The sequence below is a fragment of the Macaca mulatta genome, chromosome 6 (genome assembly GCF_049350105.2).
Source record: "Macaca mulatta isolate MMU2019108-1 chromosome 6, T2T-MMU8v2.0, whole genome shotgun sequence".
Classification (NCBI taxonomy): Eukaryota; Metazoa; Chordata; class Mammalia; order Primates; family Cercopithecidae; genus Macaca; species Macaca mulatta.
The window spans coordinates 147,758,471-147,776,792 of NC_133411.1; the positions used below are offsets into that span (position 1 = coordinate 147,758,471).

The window sequence follows — 18,322 nt, forward strand, 5'->3', positions numbered from 1 at the left end:
GTGCAATGACGTGATCTCGGCTCATTGCAACCTCCGCCTCCCGCCTCCTGGTTTCCAGTGATTCTCTGCCTCAGCCTCTCAAGTTGCTAGGATTTACAGGTGCCTGCCATCACGCCTGGCTGTTTTTGTATTTTTAGAAGAGACAGGGTTTCAGCATGTTGACCAGGCTGGTCTTGAACTCCCAATCTCTTTTTTTTTTTTTTTTTTTTTTTGAGACGGAGTCTCGCTCTGTCGCCCAGCCCAGGCTGGAGTGCAGTGGCGCGATCTCGGCTCACTGCAAGCTCCGCCTCCCGGGTTCACGCCATTCTCCTGCCTCAGCCTCCCGAGTAGCTGGGACTACAGGCGCCCACAACCGCGCCTGGCTAATTTTTTGTAATTTTTAGTAGAGACGGGGTTTCACCGTGGTCTCGATCTCCTGACCTTGTGATCCGCCCGCCTCGGCCTCCCAAAACTCCCAATCTCGATCAAGTGATTCATCCTCCCAGAATGCTGGGATTACAGGCGTGAGCCACTGTGCCCAGCCCAGTAATAATTTTTTTTATATTGATTGTATGTTGAAATAATTTTTGGTACCTTTTTGCTTTTTTAATGTGCCTACTAAAAAATTTAAAAATTCAGGCCAAGCGCGGTGGCTTAAGCCTGTAATCCCAGCACTTTGGGAGGCTGAGGCAGGCAGATTGCCTGAGGTCAGGAGTTCGAGACCAGCCTTGCCAACATGGTGAAACCATCTGTACTAAGAATACAAAAATTAGCCGGGTGAGGTGTCAGATGCCTGTAATCCCAGCTACTTGGGAGGCTGAGGCAAGAGAATCACTTGAACCCGGTAGGCAGAGGTTGCAGTGAGCAGAGATCGCACCGCTGCCCTCTAGTCTGGGCGACAGAGAGAGACTCTGTCTCAAAATAAATAAATAAATAAAATAAAAATTAAAAATTCTTCTGTGGCTCTTATACTTTTGTTGATCCAGATAATTTCCCTGAGCCTTTCAGAGGCTCATTTTGTCCCAGCTCTCCTCTGAATGCCCTTCACTCAAGGCCAGCCCTCATGGAACACCTGCTCCAGGGTCTAGGGATGAGCGTAGAGCAGTGGAGGCTGTCATCATTCTGGAAGGAGACTGCCCAGTGTATCCCAGGAGTCCTTCAGCCTTTTGGGCAGCAGCCTCACTCTGTGATGCCCATTGAGCTCACAGTTGGTCAGAGTCCCTAGGCTTTCCCTACATAGGTGCTGCTGCTCAGTGTCATCATGTTCATTCCTATCAGTGTGGATGCGGGTAGGTGTTTGGCTCTATGTATGGTTTTGAAACTCACCTAGTATATCACCTTCTTATATTCCATCTCATGTTCTATCCTATCAGGATTGCTGCTGCATTGTTCTACATATTATTGGCTGCCCCCTTCCATTTGTGTCCTTTCTTTAAAATAAAAAAAATACATATATATCTCCTTTCTCCTTTTATCCAACCTGATGTTTTATCTATTTATTTATTTATTTATTTATTTATGAGACGGAGTCTCTCTCTGTCACCCAGGCTGGAATGCAGTGGTGCAATCTCGGCTCACTGCAACCTCCACCTCCCAGATTCAAGTGATTCTCCTGCCTCAGCCTCCTGAGTAGCTGGTATTACAGACACGTGCCACCACGCCCACCTAATTTTTGTATTTTTAGTAGAGATGGGGTTTCAACATGTTGGTCAGGCAGGTCTCGAATACCTGCCCACCTCAGCCTCCCAAAGTGCTGAGATTACAGGCATGAGCCACCGCTCCTGGCCTATTTTTTTTTGTTGTTGTTTTTTGAGACAAAGTCTTCTTCTGTCACCTAGGCTGGAGTGCAGTGGCGTGATCTCTGCTCACTGCAGCTTCCGCCTCACGGTTCCAGCGATTCTCCCTGCCTCAGCCTCCCGAGTAACTGGGATTACAGGCGCCCACCACCCTGCCTGGCTAATTTTTGTAGTTTTTTAGTAGAGATGGGGTTTTGCCATGTTGGCCAGGCTGGTCTCAAAACTCCTGACCTCAGGTGATCCACCTGCCTCAGCCTCCCACAGTGCTAGGATTACAGGTGTGAGCCACCACGCCTGGCCTCTGATGTTTTAAAAATGCTGCCTAAGATTAGGCATAAGATAGCGCCTTTACTTTTCTTTTTTTCCTTTTTTTTTTGAGACAAGAAGTCACTTTGTCACCCAGGCTGGTGGGCAATGACATAGTCACAGCTCACTGAAGCCTTGACCTCCCAAACTCAGATGATCCTCCCACCTCAGCCTCCTGAGTAGCTGGGACCACAGGTGCACCACCATGCCTCACTAATTTTTTTTCATTTTTTGTAGAGATGGAGTTTCACCATGTTGTGCAGGCTATTCTCAAACTCAAGAGATCCTTCCACCTTGGTCTCCCAAAGTGCTGGGATTACAAGTGTGAGCCACTGTGCCTGGTCTACTTAGTTTCTGTGGCCTCCTCCCTAGTGTGCACTGCCATCTCTCACTGGGCTTCTGTAGCAGCCTCATAATTATTATTATTATTATTATTTTCTTGCACTAACCCTGTCCCTCCCCTGACCCACTCATCCTGTGGCTTCTAGGTAAGCCTGGGATAATATTGAAAAATCCAGATTCTCAACCATGGCCTATAAGTTTCCCTGCCTACAACTGTCTTCAGTCCTGTGTCTTCCTTGCTGAATGACTTCTGCCATAGTTGACCAGTTTTCATCTTTGACCATACCTAAACATGTCACCACCTTTGCCCTCTACCCACGTGTCACTTCTGCAGAAAAACTTTCCTGGAACCCTCATTCCCTACATTTCATCCTCTAGCAGTGATTTCTTCATTCTGTCACCAGTTTTACATCCTTTGTAGTGCCTCTTACTATCTGAAACTATTGGATTTGTTTATTTTCTTATTTGTCTGGCCCCACCCCATACACCAAAAAGAATGTAAGTTGTCTGAGGACATGGGCCAAGAATACTACCTAGAACATAGTAGGTGCTCAACAACTACTAGATGAGGGAACCTATTGGTTCTCAAAGTTAATAAACATTAGAGTTGCCCAGGGGCTCAACATTCAGATTCCTGGGCTACCACCCAGCCCCCTCCCTGAGATTCTGATTCAGTGGACTGAAGACTGTACTTTGGAAATGCAGAGCTCTACATTATGACTGATCGTCAGTGTTAGTGGGCTTTGTCTTATTCTGAAGAATCTGTAACATTTGCACAAAAGAGCATCCTAATGCATCTTGCATATACACAATGCACACAAGAGGAATGAACTGGGAAAACTTATGGGATGTGGAGATGATGGGAAAAATTTGGAGATTTTTTTTGAAAAGGTTAACTGACATTGATTTGAGCAGTTTTTTGGGGGGATGGGAGTGGCTAGAATGAAGCTTTCGAAAACCTGTAGCAAACTTCCTATATTTGAGGGAGAAGAAAATTGTAACAAAATTCTTATAACAAGTATTTATAGATTTCTTAGTATGTCCTGGTCACAGTTTTGGACATTAGGAATATAGTAGCGAATACAACAAAAATCCCCACTCACATAAAGATTATCTTGTACTAAATATGTATTTTATATAGTGTATATATTTTTTACAATATAGTAGAAATTGTACTGAGGTGATATGTGAAAGTTGTCCATTTTATCAGCGTTTGAAATGGAAGTTGAACAAAAGCTGTTTCAGTAGCATGTTAATACATGACCAAAACAAATTTGGGGCAGATGTGTTGACTCTTGCTAACTTGGTTTTTGGAAATTTTATCTATTGCTTTAATAGAAATACTTTTCTCTTAGACCTAATAAAATAGTATAAAAAGGTTATGCTTTAATTTGGAGTTTCACATAAAGTTGCTTCAAATATATGAATAGTTCCTGAGTAGTAGTAGGGCTATCACCCACTCAGAAGTGGAAGTGTTTTATGATGCCTTGTATGCATATCACACTATGGAAATAGAACATTCGTTTCAAGAATAAAAACCATATATTGACTATTGAGGTTTTATCAACAGAAGTAAATTCCTCTAGTCCCCCTGTGTATACACAGTGTCAGGGAGTCTGTGTGGTGCTGGCTGCCTGTTGGATCTTTATTATTTTTTGAGATGTGGTTCTTGCTTTTTTGCCCTTGCTGGTCTCGAACTCCTGGCCTCAAGATATCCTCCCTCCTCAGCCTCCCAAGTAGCTAGGACTACAGGCGCACATTACTGTGCCCATTTCTGGGTCCTTATTTTAATAAGAATCTTTCATGATTTCACTTAAAAGCAAACAGCAGAATATTCGCCATGAGACCTCTCTTAACTGTTATTTTCTGAGGGTCTGGCTGGGACCTGTGACTGCCTCATCATACTGCACTTGTCAATGGAATCTGGTAACTCCCTGCGTGGTGTTGAAGCCACTTCTCTTATGTGATGGGTGCATAGATGTTGTGTATCCTCAAGGCCAGTGAGTAGGGGGAGCAGGAGCCAGAGGGCCAGTATTGGTGGGCTGGATGGCTCTTCCCTTTACCATTTTCTTCTGTTCTGGAGTGTAGCATAGCATTGAGGGCATTTCTTTCATCTGTTTATAAAACGGCATGGCCTTTCAAGGCCGTGGTAAGGATAACACCTTTTATACTCGCCCCTTTCTCCCCTATCAAGTTAATGATTTCTTTATGTTGCTCTTCAATTTAAAGCGTACTGAGGTGAAGAATTTATTTGCTGTCAGAAATATTAACCTTTTTGTCAATAACACAGTACCCATGTGTCCTTTTTAATTGCTTCATTCCTTGCCTTCCTCCTTTGGCTATGAGCAGCTTAAACAGCTAAAGAGCATTGTTTTGCCTTTTATTTTGCTCTCTTCTGAGTACATTTTCAATTTTGTAAATTGAGAGAGTGGCATAGGGAAAATGCCATTAATGAAATCCTATAAAAATGATATATTATTCATGTGATATATACAACTGATTGTGTTTCATCTTTTCCCCATTGCTACCAGTAACTTCAGTCCAAAATCCTTTCCCCTCAGCTCCAGACCTTGTATTAAAATGTGGCTGTTATTATAATGAATTTGCTACAATAAGATTCCATTCCATGGACTACCTTGTGAATTAAGAACCAAAAAGTGAATGTAACTGGCATGCTTTTGAGCTGTTACCTATACCTCTACCCCCACTGCCCAACACACACAGTATTTCCCATTATCTGGAACTTCATAGAGTATGGCTTTATTGGTTTGAAATGTATATTTTAACTGCAAATTGAATGATCTGCATTATACCTTTTATTCCATAGTATGCTGATAATGTGTGGTAAAGTGGCCTTGAAAAAGTCTCTGTAAGGAGCATTTGAATTAAACACTGATCTTACATGACTACCTGTGACATCTTGGGTATTTTCTCAGTGCTTCTATATGATACTGTAGGCTGATATTCTGGTAAAAAGTAAATTTTAAATGAAGCTTCAGTTTTCTCAGATTATGGAATGTTTTCATGAGAGAAGTTAGATGTCCTTGGGGAGAATGCTGACCTTGGATTCCAGAAGAATTCTAAGCATGCTAGCTTGATTTTTCTCATATTTTCAAAGGTTTGTAAGTTCAGACCCTTACTTTTGTTTGAGACAAAATTGTCTTACATGTACTATTTTTAACACTTTAACCAAAAATAAGCTTTTTGGGCTGAATTTAACTACCTCGTCAAATTCTGGGATGATCAAGCAAAGGCAGTTGGATGAACCTTCTTCTCAAGGGGCATTAGGATTCTTCTTTTTTCTTGGAACACTGATAGGCATGACTAAAGCAGCACTCTGCCCAACCTTTGCTCTTGATGCAGTTTGGATACAGCTTTTGATACAGTTTGGGTATTTGTCCCTGCCCAAATCTCATGTTGAATTGTAATCTCCAGGACCTGGTGGGAGGTGTTTGCATCTGTCATAGCTGGTGCTGTCTTTGTGATAGTGAGTTTTTCTTACAAGATCTGGTCATTTAAAATTGTGCGGCACCTTCCTCCCCAACCCCCCAACCCCTTCTTTTACTCTTCGTCTTACCATGTGATACGTCTGCTCCTGCCTTTGCCTTGCACCGTGATTGGAAACTTCCTGAGGTCTCCTCAGAAGCAGGTGCTACTGTGCTTTCTGTACAGCCTGCAGAACTGTGAGCCAATTAAACCTCTTTTCTTATAAATTACCCAATCCCAGGTATTTCTTTATAGCAATGCAAGAATGGCCTAATATAACCTTCTTGTTTTCTCATCAGTAGAGCTGATGGATTAATGTTCAGACAGTACCTTTTCTAGCTTTACTTATAAATTATTCACACAGTTAGGTAGACTAGAAGTAGAGAACACTAAAAGTGGTTCATATAATACCATGTGAATGGAAATGATTACAAGATCATCTGAGTGGTGATCTGCACCACTGCACTCCAGCCTGTGTGACAGAATGAGACCCTGTCTCAAAAATAAAAAATTGTTATCCTAAAGCTTTACTACGACAAGTCTAGTGTGGATTTCTTTTTATTTGCCCCATTTGGAATTTGTCTTCCCAAGTCTGAAAATAATATTTCATCCCTTCTGAAAAACATTCAGCCATTATCTCTGTCAGCATTGTCTTTCCCATCCTCTCTGTTCTTTCTTTGAAATTCTGGGTAAATAGTAGACTGTCTCAGTTTATCTTGCATATCTCTTAAATTCTTTTGTGGTTTTCACCTTTTCCATAAGATGAAAATATCTTGGTTTTTCTAAAGAATTTCTTCATTTTGACTTTCTAGGTTACTAATTCTCTTTTCAGTAGAGTTTAAGTCAATATTATTTTAAATTTCTGGAAGTGGTAGAAATTACTGCTTTTTTCTTGAACTTCTGGTTTTATCCTTTTCAAATCTGACTAATTATTTTTGAGTGTCTTTTTCCTTATCTGTACTCTTCTGTTAACATAAATATATTTTTAATATTGCATTTTTGATCATTTGAGTATATGCGTTATTATGGATCTGATTACACAGGCGGTGGTTTTGCTTATTCTTGCCCAAGATGGCTCATTTCCTTGTGTACATTCTGTGTGTGTTTTTTGTTTTTGTTTTTTTTTAATTTGTGAGTTCACATTCCTGGAGTTTTGTTGTGGGAATTCTTTGAGGCCTGTGCTTAGCTTACCTTCCTGGCATCTGTTCGGGCGTGTCATCAGCTAATTAGGAGAAAAGATATGATTCCCACGCCTTCTCAGCCGATGAAAAGTTGGAAAAGGTTGTTAGCGGTGACTAGAATTAGTATGGCAGTGAGGAAAATAAGGAGGTATTTGAAGAATTGGTTCAAAATGAGGTAAAATTTTCATTTATATTTGCTTCTGCCGTCTGCTTAGAGGTACTACTAATTCATAACCTCTTAAATGTAAAAGTTTTCTGAACCATATACATAACATAATTTCTATACCTAAACCCCTGCGGAGGGCCAGCTTTTGATTAGAGTTTGGAGTGGGGTATAGGGGCTTTTTCTTCTTTTCCTCCCTAAGCAAATGCTTAGACTGACAAATACCCTACTCTTTCCATGGTGACTTTCTTGATCACTCTTAGGGTTGATCACTTACTAGGGTTGTTGCCTTTTGCCTGTTCCAGCTCTGGGCAGTCTCTGATCTGAGTTATCTACCTTGAGAGGACCCTGGCCTTGGCCCATTAAAACCCAAGTTCTCATCATGAAATGGTACCTCCCTATAAAACCCCCCACCCACTGACCAGAGGAAACTCTGTTTTGGGTGATTGCTTACTTCTCTGAAGTTCTCCTTTCTCTTTTCTAGCCTCTGAGAATTTCTCTTAATTTCTCACCTGCTTAGCTCTGCATTAAAAATTGAAAAAGCATTATTAAAGCATAATCTACATACCATAAAATTACTCATTTTCAGTGTACAATTCAGATTTTGTTAAGTTTACAGAACTGTGCAACCATCACCCCACAATCTAGTTGTAGAATTTTTCTATTATCCGTGCATACTTCATTTTTCAGGATTGTAAGATATCTTGTTTCTCCTGATAAGATCACCAACACCTTTAACACCTTTCCCTGGAAATTGGAAAGATGGGGGCTTATCATCATTTCCCCTGTGGGTTTGGAAGTAGTTGTTAAAAACTTATTGAGTGCCTCTGAAATGTTATGACCTGCATTTGGGACTTTTACTTTATGTACGACAAGTTTGTAAAAGTTGAGTTTTTGATTTTTTTGTTATTTTTGACTTTCAGGCATTCAGACCATTTTAAAGAAGAAAACTTGGGTGCTAGCTTGGCCCAGGGGAAGAGATGTATGTTTTGAGCTCTGTTCCTTTGGGCTGCTGCTGCATTGGTGGGTCATTATGTAGACTTAAAAGCTCCCTGTCCCACATCTCTTCTCACTTGCTTATTCCTACAACAGGTATAAGCTGTTATGAGTCGGTCATTAATTTACTATCTAGAACAAAAAGAAATCTTATCTTGTCTTCCTACAAACATTCCAGGATAAGAGGAACTCAGCCAAATAGGAACCCAGGAGCAGTTACTGAAGGAAGTGGGAAACAACTGTGTTGGACTTCAGTAAATCATAAATCTGTGTGTAATAGAGAAAAATAGTCATCATGGTTACAGAAGGAACAAGATTGAAATAAAGTCATAATGGGATTTTTTCCTAAATGAAACTTCACTTAACAAATTTTATGTAAGTAAAGATCATCCATTGTGGAGTAAAGGTAGAGCCTTCCTAAAAGACTGAAAAAGTTGTCTGTCATGTACAGATGTCTAATCTGTTGATCTGACACAGCGGGGCTGTGAGTCATTTCCTCAACAGCTCAGATTTGAGCTTGGGTTTTCCTGAAACCAGCAAAACCCAAGGCCGATTGTTCGCATGTTTTCTGAAACCTGCTCTTCTGCAAGGTCCAAACTTCCACACAGTAGGCATAGATGGTATGAAAGAGGGCTACCTGATCTCAAATAAGTGGTTGTGGTGTCAGTCTTAGCCTACCTCTTCGAATAGTTGGAATCAGAGACATTTTAGTTGCTAATACAAGTAACTGTGGTAGCAAAGATAATAATTTATTTTCCTAACAAATCCAGAGATAACTTCTCACTGTTCTACAAAGTCTTGGCTCTGCTGGGTTCTCTGTGGAAGTTAACTGCTCCAAGTGTTTTCCTTTTCCTTTTCTTTTTATTTATTTATTTTTTTGAGACAGAGTCTCACTCTGTTGTCCAGACTGGAGTGCAGTGGCGCCATCTCATCTCACTTCAACCTCCGCCTCCCGGGTTCAAGCAATTCTCATGCCTCAGCCTCCCAAGTAGCTGGAATTACAGGTGCACGCCACCAGGCTGGGCCAATTTTTTTATTTTTAGTAGAGGCATGGTTTCACTATGTGGCCAGGGCCTGGTATTACAAGCATGAGCCACCACACCTGGCCTCTTTCTTTTTTTGGGACAGGGTCTTGCAGTCATGGCTTGCCGCAGCTTGAACCTTCTGGGCTCAAGCTATTCTCCCAACTCAGCCTTCCAATTAGCTGGGACTCTAGGTGCGTGCCACCACACCCAGCCAACTAAAAGTTTTTTAATGTATAGAGATAGGGTCTTGCTATGTAGCCCAGACTGGTCACAAACTCCTAGCCTCAAGTGATCCTCTTGCCTTGGACTGTGAGCCACTGCACCCAGCTCAGAGTGTTTCTCATTCTAACCTCAGGATCTTCTTTAGTTTCATTGTTAATTGTTACCTCATTCTAGAGCCCCAGATTTTCCACAGAGGCATTTACGAAGCTCCTCTCCTCACCCTCTCCTTTCATTGTAGTCAGGCCTGACACTAGTATGTGAGGTTAGCCTCTCAGAGAGCTGTGGTCATGATGTTGCATTTGCACATTTGTCATTGTTAGAAGTGAGTAGCCCTGTCCCTGGGGGGTGAATTGAAGCTCATTCATCTGGAGAAGACTGTTAGTGACAGGCACTCCTTCCTCCTCCCAGGCCTCCTGAAATAGGCAGTGTGCTCTTATAGAACATTACTGCTTCAACAGTACACCAGAAATATTTTAAAGAACAATAAAGAACAAGTCTTCCATAACCTTTGTTTTGTTAGTGTTTGTAATCATGAAACAGAAAAGATGGTTTAAATAAATCAGCCATTTCAGCCTTAGCCACACACTACCCTCATGTGTCTGATGTAGAGAGTACTTATATAATCTTTTGCTTCTTTTTTTAAAATCTTTTGCTCTTAATTTAAATATTTTTCTGAGTTTTAAGGATTCATAAGATTGAGAATATAGATTGAAATAAGATTGTGCTGGTAGTGACTGTCCTGGATCCAACATTCAACTGGCCTCCCAAATGATGGGAATAGGCAGGGTGCTGGGCACCTCACCAGGGATCTTTGTTAGTCCCAAAATGCTAATTTTTTCAGTGATCATCATCAGATTTTATGTTTGTTGTTCAAAATGTCGTCTTAAGGCAGTGAAGCAATAGAAGTTGTAGATTACTCTTCATGAACACATCTAATTCAAGCTTTCTCCTTCAGTGAATATTTGTTTCTTTTTTTTTTTTTTTTTTTTGAGACGGAGTCCCACTCTGTCGCCCAGGCTGGAGTGCAGTGGCCGGATCTCAGCTCACTGCAAGCTCTGCCTCCCGGGTTCAGACCATTCTCCTGCCTCAGCCTCCCAAGTAGCTGGGACTACAGGCGCCCGCCACCTCGCCCGGCTAGTTTTTTGTATTTTTTTTTTTTTTAGTAGAGACGAGGTTTCACCATGTTAGCCAGGATGGTCTCGATCTCCTGACCTCGTGATCCGCCCGTCTCGGCCTCCCAAAGTGCTGGGATTACAGGCTTGAGCCACCGCGCCCTGCCAGTTTCCTTTTTTTTAAAGTCATATATTTTACAAAATTTATCTTAGGTCGTATTTTGCAGTGATTTTTTAAGCAAACAAATAGAAATCCCCAGTCATCTCTGTAGATCGTCATCCTGAAAAGAAATGTCTCTTTGCTTGGGTCCGGGTGACAGAGAAGGTGGAACTGTAAGAGTCAGGGAGTGTAAGTGTTGCTTCTTTTTGGGACTTTGAAGGACTCGTAAACATCAGAGATCTGACTTTCCAGTTCCCTTACATTTTTATGTTTAAATTGCATGTTAACTTCTTTTGTTTCTCCTTGTGTTTGGGCATTGCAGGATTCTGATAGTTAGCAGTCTTACAGAAAGCTGATAATCCTTAACCTGTGACACAACAAACAACTGCCATAATAGTGTATAATTTTTCTGATGTGTTTATGTGCTTAAATTGGGTGGAGGAGTAAAAATCAAAGGTTATTGCCATTGCCCTTGTTTACTCTAGCATTTAAATTCCCGGAAAGTGCCTCTGATATTCAACTGCCTACGCCTTTATCATTCATAACTCAGTTTACAGCTGGGGTAAAGATGTGTCTCAGTCAGTACCATGTATTCAGTTGGGCCCAGTTATTGCTGATGGAATTGGCAAGCCTGTTCATTTAGAAATATGGATAAGTGATCACAGCCTTAGCAGTCTCTACATAGTAACATTACAGAGCTTCAGCAAAGGAAGTATGATGCAACCTGAAGGATTGTTCCTGGCTACGTGAGCTGTATCATTGAGATGGCTGGACAGCAAGGTAAAGATTTCGGTTCAAATTAAGCTGCATCAGCCAGGAGAGATTCAAGCTGTCAGTGTTTTTGAGAAGCCAGCTGAAGGGCAGTTTTGCTCTTAACTATGAAACATAACCAGTTGCCTTTTCCACTTTTGATCATGATTGCCTTTGGTCCATCTTGATGTTGTCTTCCTGTTATTTTTTTTTATTTGAAAAATTGCGTGATGTTCAAATAAAATTCATCTTGCCTTAAGTTAAGCATCTATTCCCTGTCAAATGAGAATAGCACCTTAGAGTTTTTTATTTCCTTCCTTCAAGAACACTGGAAAACACATTTTTATCTGAGGATAACAACAGTTCTTCCCTGATGCCCTTGATTCCTCAGCTTTTCTACCTTATTTCCCATACTAGAAGAACCTTTTTCTGAAGTTACTGTTCACGCGGGTTAGAGGCCATGCAAAGCCTGTGAGTTACAGGCCCTGGGATCTTTTTGATGTATGTTATGAGTCTGTATAGTTTGCTTTGTGCGGAGTTAAAAATGTGTCCTCATCTAAGTAAATAATCAGGCTGTGAGAAGGAAGGCACCCTTGGCCCTCTTGTCATCTGTTCCAGAATGGTCAGAGGTAGGGGCCAGGTATGTGTGTTTTCCTTAGTAGTCAAAAGAGAAAAATCTTTAAAGATTATTTTTTATGTTTATAGGTTGCCAACTTGGCCTGTTCCATCTCAAATAATGAAGAAGGTGTAAAGCTTGTTCGAATGTCTGCAAGTCAGTTGGAAGCCCTCTGTCCTCAGGTAAAGTACAGCTGACACTGGTGACAGCATAACCAAATTGAATTTTGATTAGAGTGGAGAGGAGGTTTATTTTGTAAAGTTTTGTTTTGTCTAGGATTTTAGATGGAAGTCTTGGGAACAAATCACTGACACAGAACCCACAGAGTTTAGAATATTTTTTGTTTAACATTAAGTGACATTTGCATTTGAGATTACATGTTACTCCTTGCCCTTCATTGAAAATGCATAGTGGGCTGGGCACGGTGGCTCACGCCTGTAATCCCAGCACTTTGGGATCCCAAAGTAGGTGGGTCTCTTGAGCCCAGGAGTCTGAGACCAGCCTGGGCAAAATAGCAAAACCCCATCTCTTAAAAAAAAATACATACATACATACATAAATACAAAAGTTAGCTCGACATGATGGCATGCATCTATAGTCCCAGCCACTCAGGAGGCTACAGTGGGAGGCTGGCTTAAGCCTGGGAGGTGAAGGTTGCAGTGAGCCGAGATCACGCCACTGCACTCCAGCCTTGGTAATAGAGTGAGACTTTGTCTTGGGGGGTGGGGGAAGGTATGGTGCCCTTCATTGCTGGAAAATACAGGGTGGCAGTGACCACAGTGTCTCTGAGGGTGAGTTTACACCCTCCTTGAGGGAGGGCCATCTGTGACATCTGACCATCCTGGAACCATGAGAGTTACCCCACACTATTTACCTGTATTCATTTTAATGGCCAGTATTTCGGTCTTTGTGTTGGAGGAAACCAAATTCACAAGCTAGTGTCTTTATTCTGTAGTGTCATAAAGCAGCCTTACGATGCAGATAGTAACTTAATTTGGCCAGCTTCTGAAGTGAAAGTTCAAGAACTTGTCTCCATTTATAATGGTATATTGGAAGACTGGTGATGAAGCTGCATTACGCATCTGGCGCTCTAGAAAGGCTCTGAAGCATACGTGGCAACGAATGCTTTTTAAGTGCCCAGTGTGTTGCCTGCCTCCTGTGAGGAGAGCTGAGTCCATTTGTCTGGGCTGACGTTCCTTGTCATTCCAGGGGTTTCTAAGGAGTATAAGTGATGGTTCAGTAGAAGAGGTTGCCTCTCCACTTTCCCATGTATAAATTGCTCATGGCATACTCTGAGGACTTACTTCTCTTTACATGTCCTGCCAGAAGGGAGTGGTCACAAATAAAGGAGAGTAAGCAGAGGGACTGGAGTAGTGAAATAGAGATCATAGGTATGAAGTTTCTGTGTTATATCTGCAACAAATTTTAAAATATTCTGTGACCATTATTTGGCTTTTTCATATAAATAATCCCTGACATTCAAGGTAGGCAACCAAAATAAGTAAAGCTTCTCTTGGTGGTTATTAATCTGGCATTCTCATTGGTACATAGGTTAGCAGGACATTTGTTCTAACACCTAACCATGGGGATTAATTTGCCAATGAGAGTTGCTCTGCCTTAATATTACTGTGATGGACCCATTGTGAATTCATACCATCTGATGGACATTTTCCCAACGTTAGTCCAGTCTTGAAATCTGCCAGTCGTTGACAGCTGCATAGATATTTGCAATGAATCCAATCACCACATCCAGAAGGATCTTGGATGGCCAAGTTGTATGAGACAGATTTGAATTTGGATTCTTTCTTCAAGTTTGTTTGCCATTTACCCTATCAGCACTTTGTTTTTAATGCCTTTGGTTTTCCATTTGGTCTTGAAATGCTTGAAAAGTGACAATGCTTTCACAAATATGTGGAAACAGATGGTAGCATACACTGATCACACCTACCAAGAGTATTTATATAAATGATCTTAAAACCCAGGGAAAAAATCACATGGAGAGTCTAGTAGATTCTAATGAAAACGATGGTGTGCATAACTTGTGTGGCTAAGCCATGTCACATGGGTTTGAGTTAGCTGTCAGAAAGCATCGTGTCTTCCTCTCCCTTGCAGTTTCATTTTTCCTACTAAAACAGATCTCAAGAAGAATAGGCTTTAGGCAGACGGTGCCCAGACCACACTTGGTACTGGGTATGTGTCCTGAAAAAAACCGTGTTTTTTCAAGTGTGATTATTGTTCAGATTATCACCTGGGCTCATTGCTACCCTTGCTCACAAACTGCTATGCACACAGGACTGGGCAGGTTCAGTAATGGCAAATAAAGTAGGTGTTTACAGACATGGTCACAGCAAACTGGGCATCATGTGCTTGAATTTCAGTAGGCAGCTTTGACTCCACCCCAGCCCCATTATTGCCGGATCCTTTCCTCCTCCTCCTTGTTTCTTCTTCTTTCTTCCTTTTTTTTTTTTTTTTTTAATTGAGATGTAGTCTCACTCTGTCACCCAGGCTAGAGTGCAATAGCATGATGTCGGCTCACTGCAGCCTCTGCCTCCCGGGTTCAAGTGATTCTCCTGCTGCAGCCTTCCAAGTAGCTGGGATTATAGGCATGTGCCACCATGCCCGGCTAATGTATTTTTGGTAGAGATGGGGTTTCACCATGTTGGCCAGGCTGGTCTCGAACTCCTGGCCTCAAATGATGCCTGCCTCGGCCTCCCAGAGTGCTGGGATTACAGGCCTAAGCCACCATGCCTGGCCCCCTTCATTATTTTAAACAAAAATTCTGCAATTCAGATGTTTTGTCATGTCTCAATTTTAAACAATTGGTAACCAATTTAAAGTTGTTAAAATCTTTGCGGAGAATAACTCAAACTCTTCTATGCGCTGCCTCTGGCCTGCTGTGGCCCATGTGTTTCATGCTAAGAGGATCTCTCCTTCAAGGAAGCGAAGGAGTGTTCCTCGGAGGAAGAGGGCCTTGATTGTGGAGACCTCTGCCTCCTCTCCGGTTTGATGTGGGCAGTGATCACAAGCACCAGAGATCCTGATTTCGAGGTATTCCCTTCCAAGGTCTAGGCAAGTTAATCAACACGTTAGGTAACTAACTAGGGTAGTTAGTTAATTCACTGGGAGCTTAATTTGGTGTTTTAATATGCCGCAGCATGTAGCCAAACATTATTTTAAAGGGTACGTTTCTTTATAGTAAGGCTACTGTTGACCTTTCTTCACAGTGTGGAAGAGGTGCTCAGTGTTTCCAGGATGTGTTTTAGTGTTTTATGTCTCATGCCTAGGCTGCTGTACATAGGCAGCACCACAGTTTGGAGTTGGCTCCTATACGCTATTTTTAGTTTCTGGTGGAGAGAAATGACAGATGGGACCATTAGAAGAGTTTTCGCCCCCCCACCCCACCCCCCCTTTTTTTTTCTTTGAGACAGAGTCTCACTCTGTCACCCAGGCTGGAGTGCAGTGGCACAATCTCGGCTCACTGCAACCTGTGCTTCCAGGGTTCAAGCAATACTCCTGTCCCAGCCTCCCAAGTAGCTGGGACTACAGGTGCCTGCTACCACGCCCAACCAATTTTTGTATTTTTAGTAGAGACGGGGTTTCACCTTGTTGGTCAGGCTGGTCTCGAACTCCTGACCTCAGGTGATCCACCTGCCTCGGCGTTCCAAAGTGCTGGGACTACAGGTGTGAGTCACCATGCCTGGTCTTTCATCCCCATTTTGAAGTTTGTCCTAGGAAAATCCATTCTAAAGTACTCCCTTTTTAGCAGTTGAACAACTTTAACTCGAAATATTTGAGATAGTAAAGTTGAGTTCAGGCTCTGTGCTCACATCTGTAATCCCAGCATTTTCAGAGGTCAAGGTGGGAGGATCATTTGAAGCCAGTATTTGAAGACCAGCCTGGGCAACAGAGCAAGACCCCATCTCCAAAAATAAAAGAAGTGGCTGGGCATGATGGTGTGCACTTGTAGTCCCAGCTACTCAGGAGGCTGAAGCAGGAGGATCGCTTGAGCACAGGAGTTCCAGGCTGCAGTGGGCTGTGATTACACCACTGCACTCCAGCCTGGGTGACAGATTATGACCCCTTCTCTAAATATAAAATCGAGTTGAGGAAGACGTAACCTAAAAGTGGTTGTATTTTATTGGGAGAAGGAACCCACATTTTTTGGCGATTTGTTATCATTAAGAAAAGAGGAGGTAGGTCAGCTCTCTCTCTGCATTGCCTTCTACTTGATGGCTACTGTCTCTCACTCTTTTCTCTGGAAAGGGACCTGCCTCCATCCAAGCAGAGTGCCCCGGCCTCACAAACTTTTACAAGGAAGCAGTTTACAAATTGGTTTGGGAAGGGACCAAAATCTGTACCCTATGTTTTGCTTGTGGATGTGCCCAAGTTTTAGTCTATAGTAGCTGCTTTAAATATTTTAATTTTTAAATTCAAAACCATTTGGTGTGCTGGCCAGGAAGAAAAAACAAAAACACAAAAATCCCAAACCTTGTAAACAGCAGCAGGTTTCTGACATTTTGAGTCTTTAAAATCAAAGGAGGGCATTTTGGAGATTATCTCACTCGATATTTTTTCTTAGTTCATTATGCAAGAATGAGCATTACACATATGTATTAACATTAAGTTAATACAAATCTGGCACTTAAATAATTTATAATGCCTGGTTTAATGCATGGCTTTTCTTGGAAATCTACACAATGGATGAATTAAGTATATGAAGCTTCTACTTTTGTCTTTCTTTTTTTTTTTTTTTTTTTGAGACGGAGTCTCGCTCTGTAGCCCAGGCTGGAGTGCAGTGGCCGGATCTCAGCTCACTGCAAGCTCCGCCTCCCGGGTTCACGCCATTCTCCGGCCTCAGCCTCCCGAGTAGCTGGGACTACAGGCGCCCGCCACCTCGCCCGGCTAGTTTTTTGTATTTCTTAGTAGAGACGGGGTTTCACCGTGTTATCCAGGATGGTCTCGATCTCCTGACCTTGTGATCCACCCGTCTCGGCCTCCCAAAGTGCTGGGATTACAGGCTTGAGCCACCGTGCCCGGCCTCTTTTTTTTTTTTTAAGAGACAAGTTTTCACTCTATTACCCAGGCTAGAGTGCAGTGGGGCCATCATGACTCACCGCAGCCTTGACCTGCTAGGCTTAAGCAGTCTTTGCACCTCAGCCTCTGAGTAGCTGGGACCACAGGTGGACTCCACGACACTTGGCTAATTTCTGAAATTTTTTGTTTGCCCAGGCTGGTCTCAAACTCCTGAGGTCAGGTGATCCTCCCTCCTGAGCCTCCCAAAGTGCTGGGATTACAGCCGTGAGCCACTGTGCCAGGTCTCTTTTTTCTTTTGGTATTTCTCACTCACTAAATTGAGAAGTTACTTCTGAAATTGTTTATTCTTCCTTCTGCCTCCTTAGATTTATCTTCCATATTTCTTTTTCTGTCATTGTGCTTATGGGAACCCTGATCATATTTGTGGCTGACATGCTTGACACGCATCAAATAAGCATAAACCCAGGCTGGCCTGGCCCCTAGCTGGTGGGAAAATACATGGCCCTTAAAGGAGCACCCCATACATACAGGACGGGGCAGACCTGTGGCCTCAGCTGTCACTTAACCTATTATTTCACAATCATGGGACCATCTGTCTTTGAATCACTTCACTTTTCCACTTTGGTATTCTCTAATCTGGTTTTTTACAAAGCAGTTTCACAGAGAGCTTAAGGGAGATGCTTCTCACTAAAAGCTTCTCTAAGCATTTTCTGTATCCTCCCATCTCTACCCTCCTGTGCCTCCCACCCCTCCTTGACTGAGGTCTGCAGGTGTAACAGCCCCCCAGAGGTGTTGTGCTCTCTTCATAAGGCTTGCATATTGATATTGGTCTGTTGCTTTGGTTTTTTGTAATGTCTGATTTCAGTATCTTAAAATTGGAAAGTGTTTCCTACTTTTTTTCTGGAAAAATCTATGTATATTTGGTATTAGTTCTTTGTATGTTTGGGAGAATTTACCAGTGAAGCCTGGTAACTGGTAAACTCTAGCTGGGCCTGGAATTTGCTTTGTGGGAAGGTTTTTAATGATGAGTTCAGTTTCTTTAATAGACATAGGGATATTTAGGTTATTTTTTTATTCTTGAGTGAGCTTTGGTAATTTGTCTTTCATTAATTTTCTACTCTTTATTTTTTTCCTTCTGCTTGCTTTGGGTTTAA

At 42.1% G+C, this 18,322-nt stretch overlaps 2 protein-coding genes and 1 long non-coding RNA gene across 44 annotated transcripts in view; 1 reads left to right on the plus strand and 2 right to left on the minus strand.

Annotated features, from left to right (window-relative positions):
• CTNNA1 (catenin alpha 1) overlaps positions 1-18,322 on the plus strand; it is a 176,981-nt gene that overhangs the window by 134,006 nt on the left and 24,653 nt on the right. For 39 of the 42 annotated variants that reach the window (NM_001257368.1, XM_078003644.1, XM_078003643.1 and 36 more), the window contains 1 exon segment: positions 12,224-12,316. The exons of 2 other annotated variants lie outside the window; for them this stretch is intronic. In NM_001257368.1, coding sequence (NP_001244297.1) covers positions 12,224-12,316 — 93 coding nt within the window. 42 annotated transcript variants of the gene reach the window in all.
• The window catches only part of LRRTM2 (leucine rich repeat transmembrane neuronal 2), a 45,913-nt gene that overhangs the window by 22,701 nt on the left and 4,890 nt on the right, over positions 1-18,322 (minus strand). The gene's annotated exons all lie outside the window — the stretch shown is intronic.
• LOC144329525 (uncharacterized) lies at positions 11,031-16,615 on the minus strand. The gene is made up of 2 exons (XR_013394870.1): positions 16,188-16,615; positions 11,031-12,517 (listed from the first exon to the last, which is right to left on the minus strand). It is a non-coding gene; the product is annotated as an uncharacterized LOC144329525 (long non-coding RNA).